General features: G+C 37.8%; 2 protein-coding genes across 7 annotated transcripts in view; one reads left to right on the top strand and one right to left on the bottom strand.

Annotated features, from left to right (window-relative positions):
- Nucleotides 1-14,005, bottom strand: part of AP5M1 (adaptor related protein complex 5 subunit mu 1) — a 29,752-nt gene extending 15,747 nt beyond the window's left edge. For all 6 annotated transcript variants that reach the window (XR_002080648.2, XR_002080649.2, XM_019451702.2 and 3 more), the window contains exons 1-6: nt 13,594-14,005; nt 8,582-9,227; nt 4,898-5,125; nt 2,722-2,861; nt 1,895-1,980; nt 1,406-1,524 (exon numbers count right to left, since the gene is read on the bottom strand). Coding sequence is in view for 4 of the 6 variants with exons in the window: in XM_019451702.2 (XP_019307247.1) it covers nt 1,406-1,524; nt 1,895-1,980; nt 2,722-2,861; nt 4,898-5,125; nt 8,582-9,227; nt 13,594-13,667 (1,293 nt within the window). In the remaining 2 variants the exon portion in view is untranslated. The remainder of the gene's footprint in view (nt 1-1,405; nt 1,525-1,894; nt 1,981-2,721; nt 2,862-4,897; nt 5,126-8,581; nt 9,228-13,593) is intronic.
- A 108-nt stretch (nt 14,006-14,113) lies between these two features.
- The window catches only part of EXOC5 (exocyst complex component 5), a 61,967-nt gene continuing 50,050 nt past the window's right edge, over nt 14,114-26,030 (top strand). Inside the window, exon 1 of the mRNA XM_053889451.1 lies at nt 14,114-14,360. Coding sequence (XP_053745426.1) covers nt 14,334-14,360 — 27 coding nt within the window. The 5' untranslated portion in view covers nt 14,114-14,333. The remainder of the gene's footprint in view (nt 14,361-26,030) is intronic.

The following is a 26,030-nucleotide window of genomic DNA, read 5'->3' as shown; positions in this document are numbered from 1 at the left end:
TTGATTTCTTTACCATTCTATTTAGATTTTCCTTACTTTTCTGATCACCCCTTCAATTCTTCTCACTGGTTCTTCTAAATCATTCTCTTATTTTCTCTTTTTCTGATCTTATTCATTTCCACTGCCTCAACTATTTTTTCCGCACAGATAACACCTAAGCCATTATATACTGTTGAGCTCTCTCTTGAGACTCAAGCTTCAGGTTTTTAGCTGCCTACTGGACACTTACACTGAGATATGTTGCTATTACCAGCAACATACATGATATGAAACCCACTTCCTCCCAACTTTCTCCATATTAGTACTTTCTTCTAAATATATTCATCCTTCATCAAATATTTATGTGGTAGAGAATGAACTAGATGTTGGTGATAAAACAATGAATGTATGACACTCACATGGTCTCTGCCCTCTTGGAGTTTCAAGTGTGATTTAAGCCACATTTTTATTTTTTTAATCTTGGGCTTAAAACCATTTCTTGTTTCTATATTTAATTAGTGATGAATACTTTACCTTTATCACAGCATGTCCAGCAGTCTCTCTTTCTGTGACCTTCAGCATCATTAACTTACTACCTTTCATCAGGAATACTAATATAGCTAAAAAATAGTTCCTCTCTCTCAAGTTTCATTATTTTTTTTCTACCTACCTTCTCACATCCATTCCAGATTGATCTTCGTAAAGTATTGTTTTCTGAGAGACCAACCACTCCCATATTCAAAAAAAGTATAACATTTTCTAACAAAAGAATAAAAGTTAGAATGCAAACCCTCCAAAGCTATAATCTAGACCTAAATCACTTATCCAGCCTTATGTGTTACTACTGTTTCTAGCACGGCCCCTAAGCATGCTTTGTTACCATTCATTCCTTTGATTAAGTCATTTATTTACCTATATAAATGTTCATCAATCTTCAAAGCTTCATTTTCATGTTTATCTGGGCCTCAGAGTTTTGCTTAAACTCCATCTCTACTGCAAAACTTTCCTTGACCACTTTGGTCAGAAGTGCTCACTGTTTCCTTCAAATACCAAAAGCAGTTAGCATTGATCAATTATTGACATGTATTGGTGGAAAATCCCAGAGGTCAAGGGCTACATCTTATATTTTTTGTATACAAATGTTGAATGTGATAACTAAGAGCTGGGTAGATAGAACTTGGTTTATTTGATGTGTTAAAGTTATAGTTAAGTGTTTCACCTTAAAATTTGTTACATATTAAGTGAAACAGAAAGTGACTAATACTAAATAGAAATTGCACAAAAAAATCTTAAAAAGGACTTAGCGCAGACAAGAAGTTTCTCCAACAAAAAATGCCTAGAAAACGTTAAAAATCAATTAGATGTATTTAAAATTTAAAAAGAAACGCAAGTTTTCTAATGTGGTGAGCCATATAAATGTATTTACCTTTAAATATGCTGTACCTCCAATGCAAATCTCATCAAATGACTGCTTCTCATGACTCTTGGCTCCAAAAGTTACAGTTCCAGAAAGATTAATTTCCATTGATTTGGGGAACTTCTGTCCTAAGAACACAAATGCACCAACTGACTATTTTATTTTATTATTTATTTATTTTTATTTAGAAAATTGGTTTAATGTTTATTTATTTTTGAAGGAGAGAGAGACAGAGTGTGAGCAGTGGAGGGGCTAAGAGCGAGGGAGACATAGAATTTGAAGCAGGCTCCATCCAGGCTCTGAACTGTCAGCACAGAGCTTGATGTGGGGCTCGAACTCACAAAGTGTGAGATCATGACCTGGGCTGAAGTCAGATACTTAACTAATCACTGAGCCACCCAGGTGCCCCTACCAATCAACCATTTTAACTATTTAACAATTTTAACTATTTTATTCTACAACAAATGAATGAAAAAAAGTTAATAAATAGAAGCTTACCAATAATCCAGACCAATGAGCTTTTCTCTCGAAATACTTCAAGCTGGCCAAAACTCACTTTGTATTCCACATGTGTGATTGGACCCCTTTAAAAAAGAAAAGGACACAACTGAAAGAACAAGTGATCATAAATAGAAAAGTTTTAAGAGATCTAAGTCAAATCTTGCTAGTGTTATTTATTATAAGTATAACATACAAAGCAGATCTGTATTCAAGTTTGCAGAATAAAGTAGAACAAATAACGAATATTATACCTCAAAAAACACCAGAAACACAATAAACATTTTTGGTGATGATGTGCATTTCATTATTAATTCTAAAAACAACTATAAAATCATATAGCATGTATTAATACAGTTATATAGATTGACATAGCATTAAAACTATGATTTTGGCATCCTGTGAAAAGAACTATACTGTAGAACAAATAAAAACAGAACTGATGACAATGTAATCTTATGATATGATTGGCTTAATTCACTAGGTAGCTGATAGTTGGGTTGACTTGTACGTACAGCACAGAGAAATTGCTAGAAATAAAGCCAGGAGTGAAATAATCCCTAAAGAAGCTACACTGCTTTCAAATTTATATTTACTAGCAAGTTTAGAGATTAAACTAGGTTAATCTCTTAAACATGGTCTTAAACAAGTCTCTTAAAGAGATTATTTATATGACTAAGTTTTGATTCAGAATCAGGATTCATTTGAATAAAATAAAATTTTTAGATCTTAAAAATAAGGTAAAAAACAAAGACAAATAATTTATTGTAGGGCAGTGGGAATGTACTAAGAAAAGCAGAAATCATGGCATCACGTTTTATTCCTACCTATTATAAAAAGGTATATGAGCTTCACAGAACTCAAAATTATTTTTCACACTTTCATGAAGTTTTAAATTAACTGTTATTTTTACTTGTATTTCTTCCTCTTTCATTTGATAAAAACCCAAAATCGGTGGAACAGGGACCTGGAAACAAACATAAACAAATTTTTGTATAATTCCTAGGTTAATGGATCTAAAATAGCAATGATGATTGAGAAAAAGGCCTTGCAGTAGTTATTATATACAGATTACTCCAAACTGTTTTGATAATAGATGATGGAGCTCTATTTGTTCTAAAGGTAGGAATTTTTCTATTTCCAGTGATGAGAAAGGTGCCTTACAAGGTATGCAATACATCGTTTTTCCTCTTACTCATCCAGCTTCCCCTCCTCCAGGTTCTCTATGACCTGCAACATAAGACATGCACTAGACATATTGCTCACTGATGCCTCCTCACAGCTCCTGCTGTCCTATGACAGCAGGACTTACCCACCCTTTGGCTCAGCAGTAGCTTACTCAGTTGATTACCAATAACCAATTGGAGGAGAAACTATCTGTAGGCTGGAGAGAGCCAATCATTCTTCTAGTATATCTAAAGTAATAAGTAGACTCTATTTATGTAGTATAACTTAGAGCTATAGGTCATGTGGAAGCAGAGAAATCAAGTTGGAAGAGGAAACTGAGAAGCAGAGATGAGACAGACAGTGTACACCTTGGTACAGAGTGACTTTAATTTTCATTTTCTGGTTCTATTCCTAGTACAGGCTAGGTATGCTTTTTATCCTTGAATGACAAGATTGCTTCTTGCATTATCAAAATAAATTCCTTTTATGTAAGCTAGCTTGAGTAGGGTTTTTTTTTTTTTTTTGGTTGCCTCTACCTTCTTTTTTAAAATTTATTTTATTTTATTTTTTATTTTTTTAAATTTATATCCAAATTAGTTAGCATATAGTGCAACAATGATTTCAGGAGTAGATTCCTTAGTGCCCCTTACCCGTTTAGCCCATCCCCCCTCCTACACCTCCTCCAGTAGCCCTCAGTTTGTTCCCCATATTTATGAGTCTCTTCTGTTTTGTGCCCCTCCCTGTTTTTATATTGTTTCCCTTCCCTTATGTTCATCTGTTTTGTCTCATAAAGTCCTCATATGAGTGAAGTCATATGATTTTTGTCTTTCTCTGACTAATTTCACTTAGCGTAATACCTTCCAGTTCCATCCATGTAGTTGCAAATGGCAAGATTTCATTCTTTTTGATTGCCAAGTAATACTCCATTGTCTATATATACCACATCTTCTTTATCCATTCATCCATCGATGGACATTTGGGCTCTTTCCATACTTTGGCTATTGTTGATAGTGCTGCTATAAACATTGGGGTGTATGTGTCCCTTCGAAACAGCACACCTGTTTCCTGTGGAGAAATGCCTAGTAGTGCAATTGCTTGTTGTAGGTAGGGTAGTTGTAGGGTAGTTCTATTTTTAGTTTTTTGAGGAACCTCCATACTGTTTTCCAGAGTGGCTGCACCAGCTTGCATTCCCAGAGTAGGTTTTTTTAATCTACTGATTCACAATTAGGACAAGAGACAAATGGTATAGTAAAAAGAAGGTTAGGTTTTAGAGTGTGGAAAGTGTGGGTTCAAATCTAAGCTCTGTTATTTACCAGTTATATGACCCTGGGCATGTCATTTAACTTCTCTGAGACTCTCTTCATCTGTAAAATGGGGCTAGTAATACCTACGTTAAAGGTTTTAAAAGTACTGGAGAAAACACATGTAACATGCCTAGGACAGTGTCTGACACAGCAGTTATTCAATAAGCAACCTTTAAAAATAGTATTATCTATTTGTAACAACAGTTGCCTGAGATTACAGGTATTTTATGTTCATGATTCAAACCATGGCGACATCATAGTAGGATCTACCTTATGTTCATGGAATCCTTATTAGGAAGCATTAAAAAAAAAATAACTCCCATGACTTTGAAAACAATTCAGTGCTGTAACAGACACCAGAGAAAAGAGGCATCCTATTCAAAGAACTGAATCTTCATCTTCATTCATCAATTATTATCTGGTAAATAAATAACCAAAAGTTCTCATGTGGGCCAAAAGTATGAATGATTTGTTTACAATGATTCATAAACATGAAGATTGGCAAAGTCTCAACTTTGCCAAGATTGCTTACCTGGGAAGTATAGTAGCATAAGTTAAATGACTCTAAGGGAGGTGTGAGTGGAAATTTGTAAGGTCCGCTAAATGCAGAATCATCCATTGCATCAATGCTACTAGAAGTCAGAATGGCAGAGTCAAGAGAAGTCACACAAGGATGAACTAGAATATCCTGAAGTGGAGACCCATTGGTGGGGAGACTCAAGCTGATGGTAACATTTGGCATGATTCCTTCTAAGTCACACTGCAATGAAAACAGAAACAGATATTACCAAGATCTTAGAAGCATACGTCTTCTGGGTGAGGCTTTTCTGAGTTTATCTAAGTCATTTCTCACAGCTTAACTCACTTTTCAAGGTATTGCTCTTGCTTTCTGTGTTCTGGTTAGTTGTTCTATCATACTCAGATTCCAAGCCAGAGACTAGGAGAGACTTCCTAAAGGCCTGTAAACCCTTGAAAAGCTATTTTAAGTCCCTAGATTTGCTTTCCTCTAATCAATCCACCCTCCAGAGCTATCTTAACAAAACAGAACTTTAAATATATTGTATTCATGCTCAAGGTGTTTCAATAGTTCCCCCTCAGTTTTGCATTACTTTTAAGTCCTTCATTGTTTGGCTCCCAATCTACCTCTTTCATCATTTTCTACCCTGAAGCTGTGAAGCCAGTGTTTTGGGAAGGTTATGGAAGCCAGATATGACAGCTTCACAGAACCTCTCCCTGAGCTCCTGCTTTAAGGCTGTGCTGGCCAAATGTAGCACTTTGCAGTCCTTTCCATGAATTTCTTCAAGGCTGTCAACATGGTGGCATCTCAGAATTCTCTGCAAATTCTGACTTCTCCAGACCACAGTCATTAGTGACTATTTCTAGAAGGCTGCAGCCAGAAGATCAGAAACTTTTATTCTCTCAATTCCTCTTCCATCTGGTATGAGCTTCACAGATTTCAAAATCATTTTTCACACTTTCATGATGTTTTAAATTAACTATTATTTTCAGTAAGCCCTAAATCCTATATTAAATACCTTTACTCCCCTAAAACTTGTAATTTTTTTTTTTTTTGAGAGAGAGAGAGCATGTGAGTACATGTGAGGGAGTGCAAGCAGGGGAGGTACAGGAGAGGGAGAGAATCTTAAGCAAGCTCCACGCTCAACGTGGAGCATGATGTAGGGCTTGATCTCAGGACTGTGAGATCACGACCTAAGCTGAAATCAAGAGTTGGACGCTTAATTGAATGAGCCACCTAGGTACCCCTAATGGCTCTTTTTCTGACCCAACCAGAATGATACACCTTACCTATATGTTCATGATAATCGGGTTCTTCCTTTCTATCAACTCTAACTTGACATTTCCCTCTATTAAAACCCCCAATTAAAACTAGTCAATTGGGCCATAAAGGCTTATTGATATGTTTTGTTTGGTTAGATATGAACAAGTATTTTAAGAGTCAGTAGAACCCAGCAGGTATAATGCTCAGCTTCAAATGCAAGCAGCTAGTTCTATCATATACATAGTCTGCATCATGCAATAACTGCCCACCCCCATAGGTATTTGTGCCCTGTTTGTTTCCCTCTTGAAGCTTTAAGTTCTTTGAAAGCAAAAATTGTTATATCTTTCTTTGTATTTCTAGTGCCTAGCACATTGCTATGTATAAGAGACACTCAAAAAATGCTTACTGATTAGGTATCTTTTTCTAGTTGTGGACCCCACCTTTGTTTTCCATTCTAATATGACATGCTTCACTTTTTTATGCTTTTATCTACTGCTTGACATATGTGTGAATTCAAGAATACATCTACTATACAACGTAAGCACTTAGACAGCAGGCAGGCATTATGAACAGTACCACATATAATTAGTACCTCATAAAGGTCTTTTGGTAACAGTTACAATAATGTCTATCACATTTGGGAAAAAAAATGCCTAATAACCTTACCATAAAACTTAAAAATATTTTAGTGTTTTGACTTTTAAACCATCTGCTACTTCACTCTCTATATGTGAACTAGCAAGAACCAAAAAAAAAAAGGTTTTTTTGATATTTATGGAGATAATAAAATGAGCAAATATTAATAGCAAATACTATTACAATGTTTAAATATTCAGTTTGTGCTTATTAAATTAGTCTAATATCCTAACAATCTAATATTCTTTTTTTTTTATTTTTTTAAATGTTTATTTTTGAGAGAGAGAGACCGAGCACAAGCAGGGGAGGGGCAGAGAGAGATGGAGACAGAATCTGAAGCAGACTCCAGGCTCTGAGCTGTCCGCACAGAGTCCGTTGCAGGGTTTGAACTCACAGGTAGTGAGATCATGACCTGAGTTGAAGTCTGATGCTTAACTGACTGAGCCACCCAGGCACCCCCTAACAGTCTAATATTCTTAAAGGGATCGGAAAATTGCAACCACTACGAAAACCACCAATGGATTATCTGCCATCTAGTCATTTAAAATATCAGATCATCAGTCTTTTACTATTAAATGAGGAAATTCTAGATGAAACCTGAAAACTATCTTTTAAACAAACCTGGCATATATAAATTTGAACTTTTAACCAGGAATTATAAAACACAGAAGGGACCTAGAACTTACCTGATTTTTTTTTTTTTTTTTTTGAGACAGCGTACAAGCAAGCACAAGCAGCAGAGGGGCAGAAGGAGAGGGAGAGAGAGAACCTTAACCAGACTCCACGCCCAGTCGTACCCAATATGGGGCTTGATATCATAACTGTGAGATCATGACCTGAGCCAGAATCAACAGTTGAGACACTTAACTGGACTGAGCCACCCAGGGATCCCAAAGTGATAATAGTATTATTTCTATTGTCATTTCCTATTTTCTAACCTTAAACCAGAGAACCCTACATTAACCTACCAACTTGTTTAAATAATACAAGAGCCCTTCAAAATGGTTTTAGATATTAAGTCAGAGATTTGTCAATTTCATCCTTTTTAGAGAAAATGGAAAATAGGCATGATGGTTTTAAAATATTTTCACAAATTCTTTGACATTACTCTTCAAAAGATGGAGCTTAATTCTAGTTGCCTTGAATGTGGACTGGACTTAGTGACCTTTTCCTAATGAACAAAGTGTTGGAAGTAATGTCATCTGACCTCAGCTTAGGTAATAAAAAGGATAGCTTCTACCTGCACCTTCTTTCTCTTTCTCTGTCTCCCTCATCTGATCTCTCATTTGATCTATAGGAAGCTAGTTACCAAGTTGTGAGGAGATTTTTAAATAGCCTACTGAGAAGTCCACATGGAAAGGAACAGAACCCTCCCACCAACAATTTGCTAGCCATGTGAGTTAGCCACCTTGCAAGTAGATTTTCCAGCCCCAATCAAACCTTCAGGTGACTATAGCTCTAGCTGCAATCTTGACTGTGATCTCATGATGGACTTCATGCTAGAAGTTCCCATCTAAGCTGTTCCTGAAGTCTTAACCCATAGAACACTATGAGGATAATAAATGTTTATTTGGGGGATAATGAGGCAAATCAATATGCAGCAATATATAACTAATACAATTCATAAGGAATGCAAAAAGGTAATATTACAAAATTTCACACAAATCTAACATTTAATGACTGCTGTTTATGAGAAAAATCAAGAATGTCATATAACAATGTAAAATAAAGTCAGAAAATTTTACTTTTCTCCGTACGTGTTAAATGGTATGATAAAACAAGTATGAGAGAAAATCTTACCTTGCAAGTGACAGTTCCAACGACCTGCCATGTATCTGCTATATCCTGTTTATCGTATTGCATGGATTTTACCTTTTCGGTGATAGAAATAGAAACTTGTGGTTTTCCTTTGTATGTTCCAACTTTCCAGGCTGGCTGTTTTTGTGAATGAGTCACAGAAGCAAAATTAATACTATCCAATGAATTCTGTAAATTGGCATCCAACAAAGTTCCAAATGGACAAGCTTGTAGAAGCAAATCAGGTAATTGGTTCAATTTTGTATTTAGCTCAGTGTCATTTTTTTGACTCAAGGAAAGAAAATCCTGTACTCCAAAAAGAAGTTCAAAGCCTTGTGAAATTCCACTAATGCTAATTAACGGTGGATGAGGGGATAAAGTTTGTTCAACTAGTGGAACACAAGCATATATCATGTTATTCTTCAGAAAAGCAACAACTGGCCAGAGTTCTCCACCTCCTATGAGGAGCCCATAGACGGATGTTTTATTGATGTGTGAACAGCTATCACGACTCTCTATGAAGTCCTCATCATCATCCAATAATCTAAGTTCAAAGAGTAGTGCTTTAAGAAAGGGACCATCTTCAGGAATAGGCACATAACTTGCTCCATTGAAGACTTTGGCTCGTTTTTCAACAGTTGGATACCGTCTTTATTGTGGAAACAAAAATATTATGAATGGTTCTTCCAAGGAAAATAAAAATAGAAAAAAAACCCTAAAACACAAGGCTAACCGTAATAACAAAACATGATAACAAATACATACACATATCCACAAAAACCATAACCAAAAAAATATATTCCATGTTAAATTTCTACTGTAACAACTAACTTTTGTGTAACAGTTATGTAACTGTTCGCATATTATCTCAAATTATAAAGTCATTTATTACTGAACATACTTCAATTTAATTTTTTAAATAGGCATAGCACACAGTTCTCATTCAAAATTCTAGTCTCTTTGGCCACTCAGATTCCTACTTGGTCAGCCAGGTACACATACTTGGATACATTTTAGGCATCTATAAGGACTTTTTTTCTGATTCCATTTTAGCAGGTTCAATTTAACCCTCCACAACTTTGGATTCACTAGTTGAGATGATACAAATGTAAAAGGAATGTTCTATTCTACTCAACTAATAGTGAATAGCAAAATACCCTGAGTCTTCTTGCCAACTCCTTAAAATATAAGAACATTTTAGTAATAAAACTGCTTATCTCTATGGCCCTGAAAGATATTATGAGATAATAAAAATAATAAAAACTGAATAATCTTTTATGGTTTGCATGTCCTAGACTTAATAGTAAGTTACTAATTTATCCTTTTGGCGGGAAAAAGACTAGAAGATGCTTTTGTTCATTTGCAGAATGATATGTTACAGTTTAAAAGAAAATGTACTTTTCCTACTCTTTTTCCCTCCACTCTAATGTCCAGAATAAAGTCATTTATTGGCTATTAACTTCTGTGTAAATCACCCACTTTCCTAAATCTATTTTCTTATTTGTAAAATAAAGGGGCAGCTAAAGAATATATAAGCAATTCTCACCAAGGATCAAGAACAAACTTAGCCAAAATAATTTTTTTGCACTAATACCACTAATAAGTTATTGATGTTTACTAATAATTTTTAAGAAGAAAAATAAGAATGTATTCAAAGTTATTTATATATTAATGAACCTCACTCACTTATATTCTGATGCACTTTTTTGATTGAGAAAGGAAAATAATTAGCTCTCCAGTAATGGCTTAGAAAGAATGCCCTTTCTTTCTCTGATAAGAAAGAATGCTCTTTCTTTCTCTGGATAAGAAAGGTTGAGAATTTTGAACTAAACTCTAGCCCAGTGTCTTATCCTCTGGTTATCTAGAGGATAATTAAAGTCCTTCTTAAGTGTAAGAATCTCAATATTGAATGTACAGATAAGAAGTTAATCTGGGAGTGTATATAATGCCTTGATATGTGCTCAATAAATATTTTTGTTGGATAACTCAACCTATCATTTCAGATTTATTCTATACCTTTTCTAAAATAGAACTCAGACCTTGGCCCTATAATCATAGAGTACAATAACAACCTAAGCCATACTTAAGCTGATACTATTACTGTGTATCTGGACAGTAAACTTCTAAATCAGAATTTAGACCAAGTTTTGTTTTGGGAAAAAGTAACCACATGCAGGAAAGGTCATCTGCTTTTAAAAATCTTAAATGATAGCCATTATCCTTTGGCATATATATGGGTAATATGCCGGAGCATTTATGTTTAGCCCTTACATCAGTTCCAAGGAATCAGAAAACTGAAAACAATAAAACTTACTGCCTCCACAGAGATGTTGAAAAGCCCACCCAAACATATCTGAATTTTTCTTCTGAAATTCCTAAGTACAATTGAGAAAAATCTTCTGAAAACAACCATGACTTCTTTAAGGAACTTATTTTTATAAGCATTAAAAAAAAATCTCATCTCTGTGAGATATTAAGATAAGCTACAAAGCCACAGATATAAATACAGTATGGTACTGGTGCAAGAATAGGCAAATAAAGTAATAGAACTGAAACAGACCAATATTTATATGGGAGACATATCAACTATCAATAATCCCAGAAATCAATGAAAAATATATATACTGAAAAAATATACTAAACATATGCAGGAAAACTGGCCCACACAATAGAGAAAAATATAAGGGGATTCCTCTATTAACACCACACCTGAAGATGGATTAAAGTTCTAAACATGACAAGCAAAATGATAAAGTTAAGAGAAGATAATTTAAGAATATAGCTTGTGAAATAAGGGTAGAGAAAAACTTCTACAAAATCCCCAAAGTACTACTGTGATAGTAATAAAATTAGTGGTTTCTATTTAACCAAGGGATAAAGTTGAAAACAACAAATGAGAGAAAATATCTATCGTAGCTAGAAATGACATAGGCCTAATGTCAAGAATACACAATGAACTCGTGCAAATTAACAGGAAAACAAACAGCAACTCTCAAAGATAAAATGGACAAAGGATATGTACAAGCAATCCACAGAAGAGGAAATCCAAAGGGCTAACAATCATTGCTACACAATGAAATGCAAATGAAAATAAGATATCCTTTACACCAATATTGGCAAAAACTGGAATAAATGTTGGGATGGAATGGAGATATAGGAACCTTTGCTCACTGCTGATGAGAAGAGTGTTGACTGTTAAAGTATTCCGAGGAGCTAATCAGTTGGCAATATTTAGTCAAAATCAGCAAAGATATGTCCTATGGACCTTTTGAGGCTATCTACTGCATCACTATTCTGGATGGCTGAGTTGGAAGCAACCCAGGATATCATCATTAAGGGAAGGATATAGGTAAAATATGGAGGATGTAGACCACAGGGTACAACAGAGCAATGGGCTTAATCTGCACTGTCCAAAACAGGAGCCACTAGCCACGTGTGACGATTTAAACTTAAATTAAAATTAAACGAGACTGAGTTCCTCAGTTACAATAGCCACATTTCAAAAGCACAATAGCTACATGTGGCTAGTGACTACAATATTAAAAAGCACAGATTTAGAACACTTCCCATGTCCATTACTGCAGAAAATTCTATTGGGCAGAGCTGCTCTGCATGAACATAAAGTAACATGGACGTTTCTTTAAAATAGTGCTGAGAAGTCTGGCAAATGCAGAAAAAGGAAATGAAGTCTATAGCACACTTAATTGTGTAATTTGAAAAATGCATAGACAAACACAGAAATAAAAGGGTAGCAACAAACATATGAGAGTTACCTGTGAGGAGGAGGAGAGTGGCAGAAATAAGGATACTCAAGGTAATATGTAAGTTCTTGGATAAACCAGTGAGGCTGATTAACCGTACCAATGAATACTATTAAAACTCCTTGCTTGAGGTACAGCAACAACAAAGTAAGCCAGGTATATTAGGGGGAAATGATAAACTATAACTCTGATGCCCTCAGGAACAAAACAAATGTTTAGGTTGCCAGGAGGGAATTTTTCATATCCACGTTGCCAACCACTTTCATTTAAAATCACACTCGGGGGCGCCTGGGTGGCTCAGTCGGTTAAGCGTCCGACTTCAGCTCAGGTCACGATCTCGCGGTCTGTGAGTTCGAGCCCCGCGTCGGGCTCTGGGCTGATGGCTCAGAGCCTGGAGCCTGCTTCCCATTCTGTGTCTCCCTCTCTCTCTCTGCCCCGCCCCGTTCATGCTCTCTCTCTGTCTCAAAAATAAATAAATGTTAAAAAAAGAAAAATTAAAAAAATAAATAAATAAATAAAAAATAATAAAATCACACTCATTTTCATCTGCAATTCAGGGCTATGCTACCTCCCTACAGAGCTTTCCCCAGGGAAGAGTAACAATGTTGGCAAGAAAGAAACGTCCATAGCCACTGAGAATAAAAGGTCATAGGTCACAGAATTGCCACCTATATCTTACAATGAGTTATTGTATAATTCTCATCACAGAGCTCTTTTGATAAAGTGTGGCAAATGCTAAAAGTGGGGCCAGATCAGCTCACACCATCTAAGAAAAAGTGAATACGGTTCAATTTTTTGTACTTTTTCAATTTTCTTCAACAATCCATCTGAAAATTTCTAAAAATTTCTAAAATAACAGTCTTTTAATGATCAGCAAAGATTTTCCGGAAGAATGAGTTAAAATGTCCTTGAATGATCTTTATCAACAAAAGAAGAATGTGAAACCTGTTTAGTGCTCAGTAAGTTTCCTTTCTTTCCTTTGGTCATCTCCATCTCAATCCTAAGCAGGTGGAATTATTTTAAGAGAAAGTAATAACAATATTGCAGAACACATAATGCTTAATGTGTGCCAAGCATCAACTCATTTAATTCTCACAACACTATTTAGTAGTATTAAGATCTTCATTTAACAGATGAAACGGAAGTTAAGTAAATTAATTGCCCAAGGTGGCGGACCAAAGACACATCCCCAAACTACAATACATCATCCATTCCTCCGATCCAACACCTCTGAGAATTCAGACCTGCATTTACCTGGAGAATCTGACGGTGCCACAAAATGGAGTTCCCGGCTCGCGGCTTATGAGCCACACTGCCCGCTGGGCCATTAAGCCACTAAAGCATCAGCTGATCCCTAAGGTCTCTACGGAAAAAGGACTGGTCTTCTCAGATGGACTTCTACCAGAAGACCCGGGGCTCACTCAACCTGAGCCACCTTCTGCCTCACCACAAACAGGTCGGGCTCTGCAGAGACGCTGGCTCCTTCTGGTCAAGTGACTAAAACCTCTGAGTCCGTCCTGTCAACACACGCCACAAAAGTTCTGTGACTCCTCACCTAGAATCTCGAGAAACATTCCTCCCCACCAACCCACTGCTTTCTTCCTCTACCGTCCACTTCCGGGACGGTGGCCCGCAAGGATCACAGTTCCTCACTCGCCCAGGCGACGAGCCTCTCTGCGGTTCGCCGGCTGCCGGCTTCCCTCGCCGGCCCCTCCCGACAGCCAACCGGGCGCGCGCAGCTCCACTTCCGGCGTATGAGGCGGTGACAATGGGAGCGGCGCGGGCGGCGCCGGGAGGCAGCTGACAGGCGTCTGCGCCTTCGCTTCATGGCCGCCCTCCCGCCCCGCCTGGGCTCTGTGGGGAGTGGGGGAGCCCGCGGCGGCCGGGAGCCAGAGCTGGCGAGCCGAGCAGGGGGCTGTGCGCGGCGCCGCTGAGGCGCAGCATGTGAAGAGGAGACGGCTTCCAGTGCGAGGCGAGCCTCTCAGCCGGCCGGGATGGCTACGACGGCCGAGCTCTTCGAGGTGAGTCCCGGCGGCTCCCCGGGGAGTGGCAGGCCCGGAGTGCGGGCCGCGAGGTGGGCGGGCGGGCGGAGGCGCGGGCGCGGCCCTGGGAGGAGAGGTGGGAAAGGCGAGGGGTGGGGTGGCGGCTCTGGGGGCCGCGCGGGCGGAGCGTGCAATGGGGGAGGGGTGGCTTGGGGACCTGGGTGGGGAGGTGGGCAGGGAAGGGAGCCCGGAATGGGAAAGGAGGAGGGTTGGTTTTGTCCGCGGGGCTGGAGGGGAGCGTCGGAGGTTTGGGCGTTGGAAGATGTACCGGGGATGAGAAGTGGGAAAGGCTGGCTCAGGGCGCGGAGAGAGCAGCCGGGAGCCCCGGGTTGGGCGAGTCTCCCGTCTTGTCGCTTGGATCCTCAGATAATATTCTAAGGGGGCCACCTGAGACTGGGACGACTGGGGGCTTCTCGCTGTTGAGTCATTAAAATTATTCCATTAGTGAACGTTACGAGTGGCACTCAGGTGCCTGCCAGTTTCCCCTTACCTTACATTCGAAGAGGCTGAAATGCTTTTTAGGACAATAAAGGCCCACTTAGCCCTTCAGACTGAAGGGGGGCGGGGGGAGCGAAAGTAAACATCAATGTTCGGGTCTCCAGGAATTTCAATGTGTTATAAAACCACCTAACTGCTAGCTAGAGAATCCTTAGTGCCTGAGACAATGAGCATTCTATTGTGTTTCTTTCCTTGAGCGTTTTCGCTCTCTGAAACTTAAAATTTAATTTAGTGAAATCCAATGTAAGAAGCTGTGGTGTTTGAGATGACTAGAATAGGAAATTGTAACTGGATCACCAAACAATGAAACGTTATAAAGGCTCTCCCTTTGTGAAAGAAGTGAAAACAGATGTAACGAAAAAGGAAGGAAAGGCCCTTTTTGTGTGTGCTCGTCTTTCACAGCAAAAGTGTAATAATTGAGACGACTGTAGTTGACAATAGAGAATTTCTCCGCAAGTGAAGATTGGATTTTTCTGCTTCAGAGTCAGCAGTTTTGGCTTGAAATTTGGCCACAGTTTTTGCAACAATTGGGAACTTTTCATATGTTACTGTTACTATATTTTGGATTTCTTTCAGCTCCTGGATAGATCATGCTTTTGTTGAGAGGAATAACGTTATTATTGTTATAATAGCTAATAATCAAATAGCAATTTGTGAGTGAAGAGAGAGAATTACAAGAGAGAATTTGGGAATATTAATTGTATGTTTTCAGATATAAGTGTTGGGAGGTAGATTATATTAACTTCTCAAATTTCATAATTGTGCCATCTGTTTATTGATTGATTCAGGAGCAGGAAGACACTCCTTTGCTAAAAGCTTTTATTGTATGTTCCTGGGCAAGATACTAAATAGTTCTGTAGTTTCTTGTTTTATTTTTCACGTCTCATAAAGGTAGAAAACTGTTCATGAAGTTGAGATCTTTAATATACTTCATGAAATACTGTTAACAGAAAACTATTATTCTGTTACATGATTCATAAGGCATTAACCTGTGACTTAATCCTGCTTGACGTTTCCAGTTGTGTTTTGGACCATCTTATATCTATTTTTCTTTAAATGTTTGACCACATGAGTCCACCTAACTTTAAAATATATTTGATTTCTGCCCTCCTTCCCCTCCTGGGGTAGAGGGGAGGAGGTAGAGAAATACATATATATATTTGGGGGGGGGAGTAAATATTTATATTTGCTTTCTAGGGTCATGCCATTTAGTAAAGTAGTTAAACCAAATTAGGATTTAACTTAACTGAGTGACTCCTTATGTATAGCTGGTAACATTCACTTAACTGATCAGTGATGGCAGACTAGTCCTGTGGCCACAGGGTTCATAGGACAACCTTACACACGCATAGATCTTAATTCATGTGACTTTCTCTTCTTGCTTCATCAAAATTAAAAGCATATTGTGTTAAAAGTTACAATTAAATGTTAATAGTTATGATTAAGAAATGCATTTATCTTTTCAGCCCTGCAGTGGACTCTACTCTTGAGTAAGCTTTCATCCCTCAGTGAAAAGTTGGTTTCTCTGCTTTTGAGTGAGGAGGAAAACAAAAAACAAACCCCAGTCATCGCTGCCGGTTCCTGTTGCTACTACCATGGGATCTAGATTGTAGGACATGTTAGGGAGGGTCTTTTTCTCTTCCCGTTTTTTAGACATAGCTAGAGAACTGTAGGAAACAGGTCAGAATGTAGTCAGGATATTTTGTTTTTATGCATCCTGGTTTCTGCTTTCATTTTTCCACATTGGAGATGAGGTTAAATCAATACAAAATTATGCTTTCAATCCATGAAATTTCATAAAGTGTTAACTCCCCTTTTAAAGTCTTATTGTTGATCCTATGAGACTTCCTCTTATCATGTAAACACCCTCATACAACAAAATAAAACTCCAGGATATGATTTAGTGATAGATGTTTCAGTTATTTTAATAACATGTGTCTTCATAGTTTCAACCCTTTTTGACAGATTTGCTGAAAAGTTCTATCTCCATGTTTACCTCAGGATGGGCGTTGTAAATAGGAATTCCTGTGTGGTTTGGATGAATTATGTCCTCTGCATATAAAAAGTGGCTGAGGTAGTAAATTCTTCTTCTGTTGTCACAGATATTCCTCTCTTCTCTTACTGCATTACCGAGGACATTGTACTCTTACTGTTTTTCTCTGCTGTCATTCTTGGAGTCTTCTTTTTGGGCAGGCTACCTTTATGGAGGAGTTCTTTGTTAACCAGGTCCATTACCCATTCATTCAACAAATGTTTGTTGAGTTCCTATTAAGTTCAAGAGAAGATGCCAAGATTAATGAGACTGCATGTCTCAAAAGGAATGCCATAGAAATATTAATCCTATGAGATGTGCTGCAAAATAACCCAAATGGTTTAAAGGCCAAATAAGTTTTGGAAATGGGCATACTTTGTTTCATTAGAGGTTTACAACATACCTTCATATATTAAAGATTGTTATATTTTCTACTGCTTGTTAATTTTGTGAATTCCATGGAGCATACTTTGGGAAATGTTTAATTACATATAGAACTTGCCCTTATTATTAAATATGGAGAGAGAATATAGATGCATAACTGTGTACACTTGAAACAAAGTTGTAAATGGTGTCAAAGATAAAGTGCTGTAGGAGTTGAGAAGATGGAAAGATTACCTCTAGAAGTGGAAAAGGATTAAGAGGTGGCATTTGAATGATGTATAAAGGATCTGTTAGATTTGAGTTTGTGCAACTGCATGGAGGGACTTTCTAATAAAGTAGACAATAAAAGCCAACACACAAAGGGAGGCAAGTATAGATCCTTGAGGCAAGGGGAAGAGTTCCACTTTGGCTGGAGTATAGCATGCATGAAGAAGAGGAGTGGCATGTAAGGTAATTTGGGGTTTAATTGTGGAGGTCCTAAATGCCAGGATTAAGAATCTGACTTTTTTCTTTCCTGTGAATGTAGGTATCTTGATAATTGTGTTTGAAGTCAAGTAATTTAACTGTGGTAACAATGTTTGTTTTGACCTCCAGATTAGAACTTAAATAGCCAAGAACACATTTTTTGCACACAAACACATTTATGTTTCTTGGATTTTGAAACCAAGTTACAAAAGTTATTTAAATGTACTGAAAAATCTCTCTTGTTCAGTTAACTAGCTAAATATAAGTCAACATGAGATATGCAAGTAAGTACCACTCCTTTACCTTCTCACTGCTGAAATGCTTCTTGTTTTAGCCATATTAGCTGTTAGATAAGGGTTTGTGGAACCTGGCTACCAATTAATTAATTATTGTGTATTTTATGAAATGTGTTTATTCCCCAAACAATTATTGAGTACTAGGACAGAAGTCATTTCAAGTACTGGAGTTAAAAGATGGTTTGAGTTAAAACCTGCTTGGGGGAATGAAAGGAAAAGAACTCTGTTCTCTCAACACTCTATCACTAGTCTCAATTATTCATTTCTGACCCCAGATGTGTACAGCTTTTACCCACAACAGTGCAGTTTTCCAGCAGACAGTGACTGGGTGTTCTACAGTTCAGTTCAATTCTGACACGGTGTACTTGGAGTTAGCATCAGATCTCACAAGTTAAGGGCTCAGTACCACAGGAATGCCACCACTTCAGATACCAGTGGCAGTCCAGGTTGTTACCTGTGCTTCTAACAAACTAGCTGTAAATTAGAGGTTCTCATGACCACCTCCTCAGATTCGATAATTTGCTAGAACAGCTCACAGAACTCAGGAAAACAGTTTACAAACTAGATTATGAGTTTATTACCAAGGGATGTGACTTGGGAACAACCAGATGGAAGAGATGTATGTGGCAAGGTATAGAGGAAAGAGCATAGCACTTTCATTCCCTCCCTGGGTGTACCACCCTCCCAGCACTTTGATGTATTCAGCAACCTGGAAGTTCTCTGCACCCCATACTTTAGAGATTTTTTAAAGATTTTTATAGAGGCTTTATCACTTAGGAATAACCAATTATTAACTCAGTTAATTCAAGAGTAGAGGGGCTTCTAATCATGCTTGATCTTTCTGGCAACCAGCCCCCATCCAGGAGCCCTGTTGCTTCAGTAGAACAAAAGACACCCAGGAAATTCCAAGATTTAGGTGCTCTACGTCAGATGCTCCTATCAGCCACATCACTCAAGAAATTACAAGGGTTTTAGGAGCTCTGCATCTGGAACCAGAGCTAAAGACCAAATATTAGAACAAAAGATGCCTCTAGCACATTTTTCACTTAGGAAAAAACAAAGGCTTTAGAAACTATAGTCAGGAGCTAAGTGCAAAGACTAAAATGTGTATTTCTTAAAGTATGTATATTTTAGGGGCGCCTGGGTGGCTCAGTCGGTTGAGTGTCAGACTTCGGCTCAGGTCATGATCTCACAGCTCATGAGTTCGAGCCCCGCATCAGGCTCCGTGCTGACAGCTCAGAGCCTGGAGCCTGCTTCAGATTCTGTGTCTCCCTCTCTGCCCCTAACCCACTTGCATTCTGTCTCTGTGTCTCTCAAGAAAAATAAATAAACATTAAAAAAATTTTTTTTAAATATGTATATTTTATATACATATATATGTATTTGTTATATTGCAGTATTACAGGGAGATATATATTAACAGATAATACAGTGTAGTACAAGTACACAATCTCTTCCTGGCATAATTAGGAAAGCTTTCATATAGTATTGACATATAAACTGGGTATTGATAGATGACTAGAAACTTCTCAAGCAGAAGAAGGGCATTCCAAGGCAGAGAGAGAAGTGACTAATTTTTAAGGTGAGCTGTGTTCAGGCAAACATTGAGTTGAGAAGAGATCGGGTCTGTGTATGCATGTTTTAGGCATGTGGAATGGTGGTTCATAGCAAGGCATTCGGACCACAGAGGCAGTTTGGGGGAATCTTTGAGAAAGCCTTATAGGCCATGCTTATGGGGGCTGCCATGACTTTTGTTGGAGGGGGGTAGGAGTGGAGAGGCAGATAATTTTAATGTTACTGTGAAGAATGGCCTTCAATGAGGAAGAAATTGTTAGCTGGTAAAATACAAGTCATACCCTGCCAGGCATAGTTCTTGTCTAGGCAGGTGACATTCTGACCTAATTCGGTGGGGACAGAGAAAGCAGGAAATTTGGGAAGACATTTTGGAAGAAGAATCAAAAGATTTTGATTACTGAGGAGTTAATTCCAAATTTATGAAGTTAGAAAAGTAGGTGGTTGGTGATTGATTAACTATGACAGAGAAAATAGGAAGGACCCTTTCAGAGGGAAGGGATCATGTATTCATTTTTTAAACATATATTTTAAGTTTTTAGTAAGACATCCTGGTGAAGAAGTCCAGAAGGCAGTTGGAAATATGAATTAGTATTTCAGAAAGACACCACAGGTGGAGATAACAAATTATGGGAATCTTCATCTTTTATGTGTGGCTGTTTAGACCTGGGAATGGATGACATCTCTCAGCTTTATCCCTTACTATTTTATGATCTTGGACAAGTTACCTGACCTTTCTGTACCTGTTTTCTTATCTGTAAAATGAGGATAGTAACAGTACCTACCTTAGAGAGTTATCTCTAAGATTAAACAAATTGATGTTTGAACTGCTTAGAAGAATGCCATTAGAAGAGTAGTAGCTTTTGGGACACCAGGCTGGCTCAGTCGGTTGGGCATCCGACTTCAGCTCAGGTCATGATCTCACAGTCCGTGGGTTCAAGCCCCATGTTGGGCTCTGTGCTGACAGCTCAGAGCCTGGAGCCTGCTTCAGATTCTGTGTCTCCCTCTCTCTCTGCTCCTCCCCTGCTCATGCTCTGTCTCTCTCTGTCTCAAAAATAAATAAAAACATTAAATTAAAAAAAGAAGAGTAGTAGCTTCTTAAAATTAATATTGGTAAGTGGATTGAGAACAGGACTAGATTGAGAATAGGTCAGGGAGGAAAAGCCTTCAAAGGAGACTAAGAAGAAATAATCCTGGAAGTAGGAGATCACACTAGGGGAAGAATTACAAAAAGGTGACATGGAGACTTGTGTTTTCCAGGATGACCACAATTTGCTATCCTATAATGAGATGTCGACACTCCTCACGTTGAGAGGTAGGGTCCATGTTGCCTTCTTGAATCTAGACAGGACTATAACTATAGAAGTGATGCTATATGCTTTCCAAGGTTAGGTCATAAAAGGCGATATGCTTGACCTTATTTGGATTCCCCCTCTTAGAACCCAGTGACCATACCACGTAGTCCAATGAGAAAGCCAAGGCTTTCAGTTCTGACTGAACTCCTAGCCCATAGTCAACATCAACTTGCTAGCTTGAAAGTAGATCTTCTAGCGCCAAGTTGAACTGCTTCAGCAGATGTGACATGGAACAGAGACAAGATTCCCCTCCTGAGTCCTGCCCAAATAGCAGGTTTGTGAAGAAATAATCATCATTGTTATTTTAAGCCACTAATTTATTGGAGTGGTAATTATGCAGCAATAGATGTTTGGAACTGGGGCTGATCAACTCCTTATCTACACCAAGATTTAGTAGGCTTCTGCCACTCTCAGTACAGTGGTGGAGGTAGAGGCAGATGCTTAAAGAGTAATAATGGTTTTATATTTAAGTATTTTGTAGACTGAATTTTGCAGTCAAGCCAACCTGGTAGTGAACTTTTGGAATGGACAAGCCTTTAAGTGGAGGATCATTTATTGACTGTGTATGTGTAATTAGTGTAAAATATTGAGTCCCTGGTGTGTTCCGGAGCTGAGTGGTATGTAATTTAAAAGTTTTGATTGCTAAAAGTTTATGTATATAAGATATTTTAAAAACTTGTAGTGTTCTGATTCTGTTTTCTTTCCTTGGAATGGAAATATGAAAATAGTAATAACAATATAGTTAACTATATCATATATATACATTTTTGTTAAGGATATAATAAATCAAAAAAATGAACAATTCCTTGGATCCACATGCTTAATTTTATTCCAGAAGTGTTTATTAAGTGCCTGTAATACATTGAATGTGTAAATTGGTAAATGCATTTGATTTGATTTGAAATGCTAATGTAACATATTGTTACATACACTAGGTGATGATTTTCATGGTCTTTGTATAATTTTAAAAGATACTGTAATAGAATGGAAAAATCTCTGGTTAGAATACTGGATTAATACCTTGACAAGGCTTAAATTTCATTGCCTCAGTTACTTATATATAAAAAGGAGTTGAAGGGACTAGGGTAAGATGATATTTAATAACCATTCTAGCTTTAAAATTTTTAAACCTAATTTGTGATTCTTTTGAGACTGGTATAAAAAATGCTGTAATGTTCTGTTACCTTTCTCTTTTGGGCATGGAAATCAGATACTACTTTACTGTCAGAAGTGAGATATACTCTATTCTGAAGAGAGATTTTGTGTAAGAGAAACTAAAATGTTTCATAGGAGTCTAAAGTACCACCATGTAATTGTCTTCAAAACAGTTCTGCTAATAAGATTAATTGGCTCATTTTATCATAGTTTAAAGAGCTGCCATCTCCTTCAAGATGGATATTAAAAATGACTTTAGGGGCACCTGGGTGGCTCAGTCAGTTAAGCGGCCGACTTCGGCTCAGGTCATGATCTCGCGGTCCGTGAGTTCGAGCCCCGCGTCAGGCTCTGTGCTGACAGCTCAGAGCCTGGAGCCGGTTTCAGATTCTGTGTCTCCCTCTCTCTGACCCTCCCCTGTTCATGCTCTGTCTCTCCCTGTCTCAAAAATAAATAAAAACTGTTAAAAAAAAATTTTTTTAAATGACTTTAAAAAACTAAAACTGTTCATCTCAGTGTTGCAAGTAGTTTTCAAATTTAACCTTGTAAAAGTTTGCCTTAGTTGTACTTAGGTGTCTTTTAAAAATCTTTTTAAATTTTTTTTTTTTCAACGTTTTTTATTTATTTTTGGGACAGAGAGAGACAAAGCATGAACGGGGGAGGGGCAGAGAGAGAGGGAGACACAGAATCGGAAGCAGGCTCCAGGCTCTGAGCCATCAGCCCAGAGCCTGACGCGGGGCTCGAACTCACGGACCGCGAGATCGTGACCTGGCTGAAGTCGGACGCTTAACCGACTGCGCCACCCAGGCGCCCCTTAAAAATCTTTTTAAATGTTTATTTAGTTTTGAGAGAGAGACAGACAGACACAGAATCTGAAGCAGGCTTCAGGCTCTGAACTGTCAGCACAGAGCCCAGTGTGGGGCTTGAACTCATGGAGTGCAAGATCATGACCTGAGCTGAAGTCAGACACTTAACTTACTGAGCCACCCAGGTGCTCCTGTATTTAAGTGTCTTAATGTGCTTTGTCTTCCTACCTTTCCCTAGGTAGAATGAATCCATTTTGTGTGCTTTAAAAAAAAAAACCAACCACCAATACTCAATAAATGTAATTCATTTCTTAATCTGTCATAAAATACATAGTCTCATGAAAACCAAATCAAGTGGGGCTAAAAAAGGAGAGGCAAAATGTAGTAAAACTCATTTAGTTCCAGTGTTAGAATTGCATAAGGTTCATATTTGGTTTCTGATAAAATTTTGGATTTATACTACCATAGAATGCTTGTTCTTTATTTTTGGCATGTGGGGTGGTAGTACTGCCTTTCTGATTTTGTATGTATGAATCAGGGCTTGATTTTCAAGATCTTCTGCAGGGGATTTGGCCATGGTCCTAACTAGCAAGTGTTTTGATTTATTGTGCATCTGTGGTGCTCAACATTATTCTATTGACCACAGTTGGAAAGCAAGAGAAATGTATGACATTTCAGCAGATGCTGCCTCTGCTTTCAATTTAAGTGTGGGGAAGAGTGAAACTTACAAAAGTTATTGTAAAACAATAAATGATAATAGTATAGTGTTCTGTGTTGAGGTTTGAATTTCTAAGCCTCTTTCGGGTTTAAAGAGTGAAGAAATCAGTGGAGGTCATGTAGGGAAGGAATTCTTCAAGGAGGAAATGGGAATTGAGCCAGGCTTTGAATAATTATATAGAGGTGTTTAAATTGTGGGAGGAGAAAGAATAGCCTTGTGGGATGAGTTACCTGGCCACATGTAAGGAAGCAGAAGTAGCATGGGTATGAAGAGAAGACTGAAATTGGCTGATGCTAGCTAGTGTGGCTGTTCATTTTGGGGAGCAAAGAAGTTGGGTAGGAAATGTAAGATAAGAATCTAAAAGGGTAGACAGAAGAGTGTGAACTTGATAGTTTAGGAATTGCATAGGGAAGTTTCTGATGAAAAGAAAGCAGTGCCTTTTTTTGAATTTTATTTTTTTATGTTTGTTTTTGAGAGAGAGAGAGAATGAACGAACGTGGGAGGGCAGAAAGACAGGGAGACACAGAATCGGAAACAGGCTCCAGGCTCTTAGCTATCAGCACAGAGCCTGATGCAGGGCTTGAATTCGCCAACCATGAGATCATGACCTGAACTGAAGTCGGATGCTTAACCAACTGAGCCACCCAGGAACCCCAGAAAGCAGTGTTTTAAAGATTAGTTTGGCATGATATGCACAATAAATTTAAGAAAAATACCTTGTAGGTAGTACTTGAACCCATGGTTTGTTGGCTTAATAGGATACAGAAATACTTCTTTCGGAAATCCTTTGAGCCTTATTTTTTAAATAATTAATTAATATTTATTTATTTTCTTACATAGGCTAGGGCAAAATATTACAGTTTCTTTGAGTTTCTAGGTGGTTGTAACACATTGTATTGGATCTATTTTGGGAAAGGATGCTATAAGAAAATATAAAAGTTCACTTTTCTCAAACAGTGTTAAATTAGGGATTCATGTTCCTGTCCAGGGGCTTGATGTCTTAGTTTTTAATAGAAATAACTACAAACTCCATGTTTTTCTTGTCATTGGTAGCATTTGTAAAAAATATGAAATCAGTTTGACTACAATAATGAGTTACATAAAGTTGAACTTAATATAATAGCATTTTAGTCTATAGTGCGTAATTCATAGGTATTTGTTTTTGTTGGGACAATTTTTGCTTTTAATTACTATAGTGAAATAGAAGGTAAAGATAGAACTTTGTCAGGTTTGTGAAATTCTGAAAGATTTTTGGGGGGATTATTTACATGTATTTTTGAGAATCCTTTGGGGTGACTTGGTCATTTGGAGGTCTTAAAATCTGTTAACTTGGCTATCTTTCTTATTGTAAATGCCTCTGCAGCAACATTAAGTATTAGAGAGCAAGTTATTGGGATTCATTTGTTTGGTTTTGCTTTTTGCTTTTTTGGAACTTTCATTCCACTGGGAGCAGTAGCTGATTTATCTTAAACTCTAGTGATAATTTGCCTCTGAGATAAAACCTGCACTTTGCTTCCAGGACACTCCTTCACTCCTGAGTTTTCTTCCTCCTTCTCTAGTTCCTCCTACTTGGTCTCTTTTGTTGGATCCTTTTCTTTCATTTATCTCTGAATGTTGTTGGCATGCTCTTCTCCTTCCTAAATTTCATCTAGTTCTGAGATTTTAAATAACTCTAATTTTATATCTAGCTCTAGTTTCTTTCCTGTAATACAAACTTATTTTTCTAATCACGTGCTATTTTCAATTACTGTATATTTAATAAGCCTCCACAACACGTCATATGCAAAACAGAACTCATTTCCTCACTCCCTCTTGCATCTCTTTCCAGTCTCAGTAAATGACACTACCCATCATTCACACAGTTGTTCAGTCTGTGTTCCTCATGAATCATGAATAATCATGATTTCCTTTTTAACTTTGTCTCCACATCCAATCCAGCAATTTGTGTGAATACATTCTTTAAAATGTCGTGAACCTGACCATTCTTTAGCATCTTCACCACCGTCACTTCCGTTTGAGCCATTATCATCATCTCTCCATTGGACTACTACAGTGTTGCAGGTTGAGTTCTCTGAAAAGCACACTTTGAGACAGAGTTTCGTGTGCAGAATATTTTTTAGGAGATACCCTTGGTGTGAATATCTGTGAAGGGACAGAGTAAGGATGCAAGATCGGACGTATGGAGAAATAGAGTTACAGTGTTGGCCCAGTGAGAGTGTTTTTGGCCCCTGGGGCGAGTTCTGAAACAAAAATAAACTGTCAGCGTTGTCCTGCTTTAGACCAAAATTGTCCCTATCTTAGTCATTTATATAGACCACACTGGGAAAGGTATGATATTGAGTGAATTGATTCTCTGCAGTTGAGGTGATCC

This window comes from Panthera pardus, unplaced genomic scaffold (assembly GCF_024362965.1).
Source record: "Panthera pardus isolate Hobbes unplaced genomic scaffold, ASM2436296v1 HiC_scaffold_24, whole genome shotgun sequence".
Taxonomy (NCBI): domain Eukaryota; kingdom Metazoa; phylum Chordata; class Mammalia; order Carnivora; family Felidae; genus Panthera; species Panthera pardus.
The sequence above is the reverse complement of the archived record's forward strand: the minus strand, read 5'-3'. Positions and strand labels throughout refer to the sequence as shown.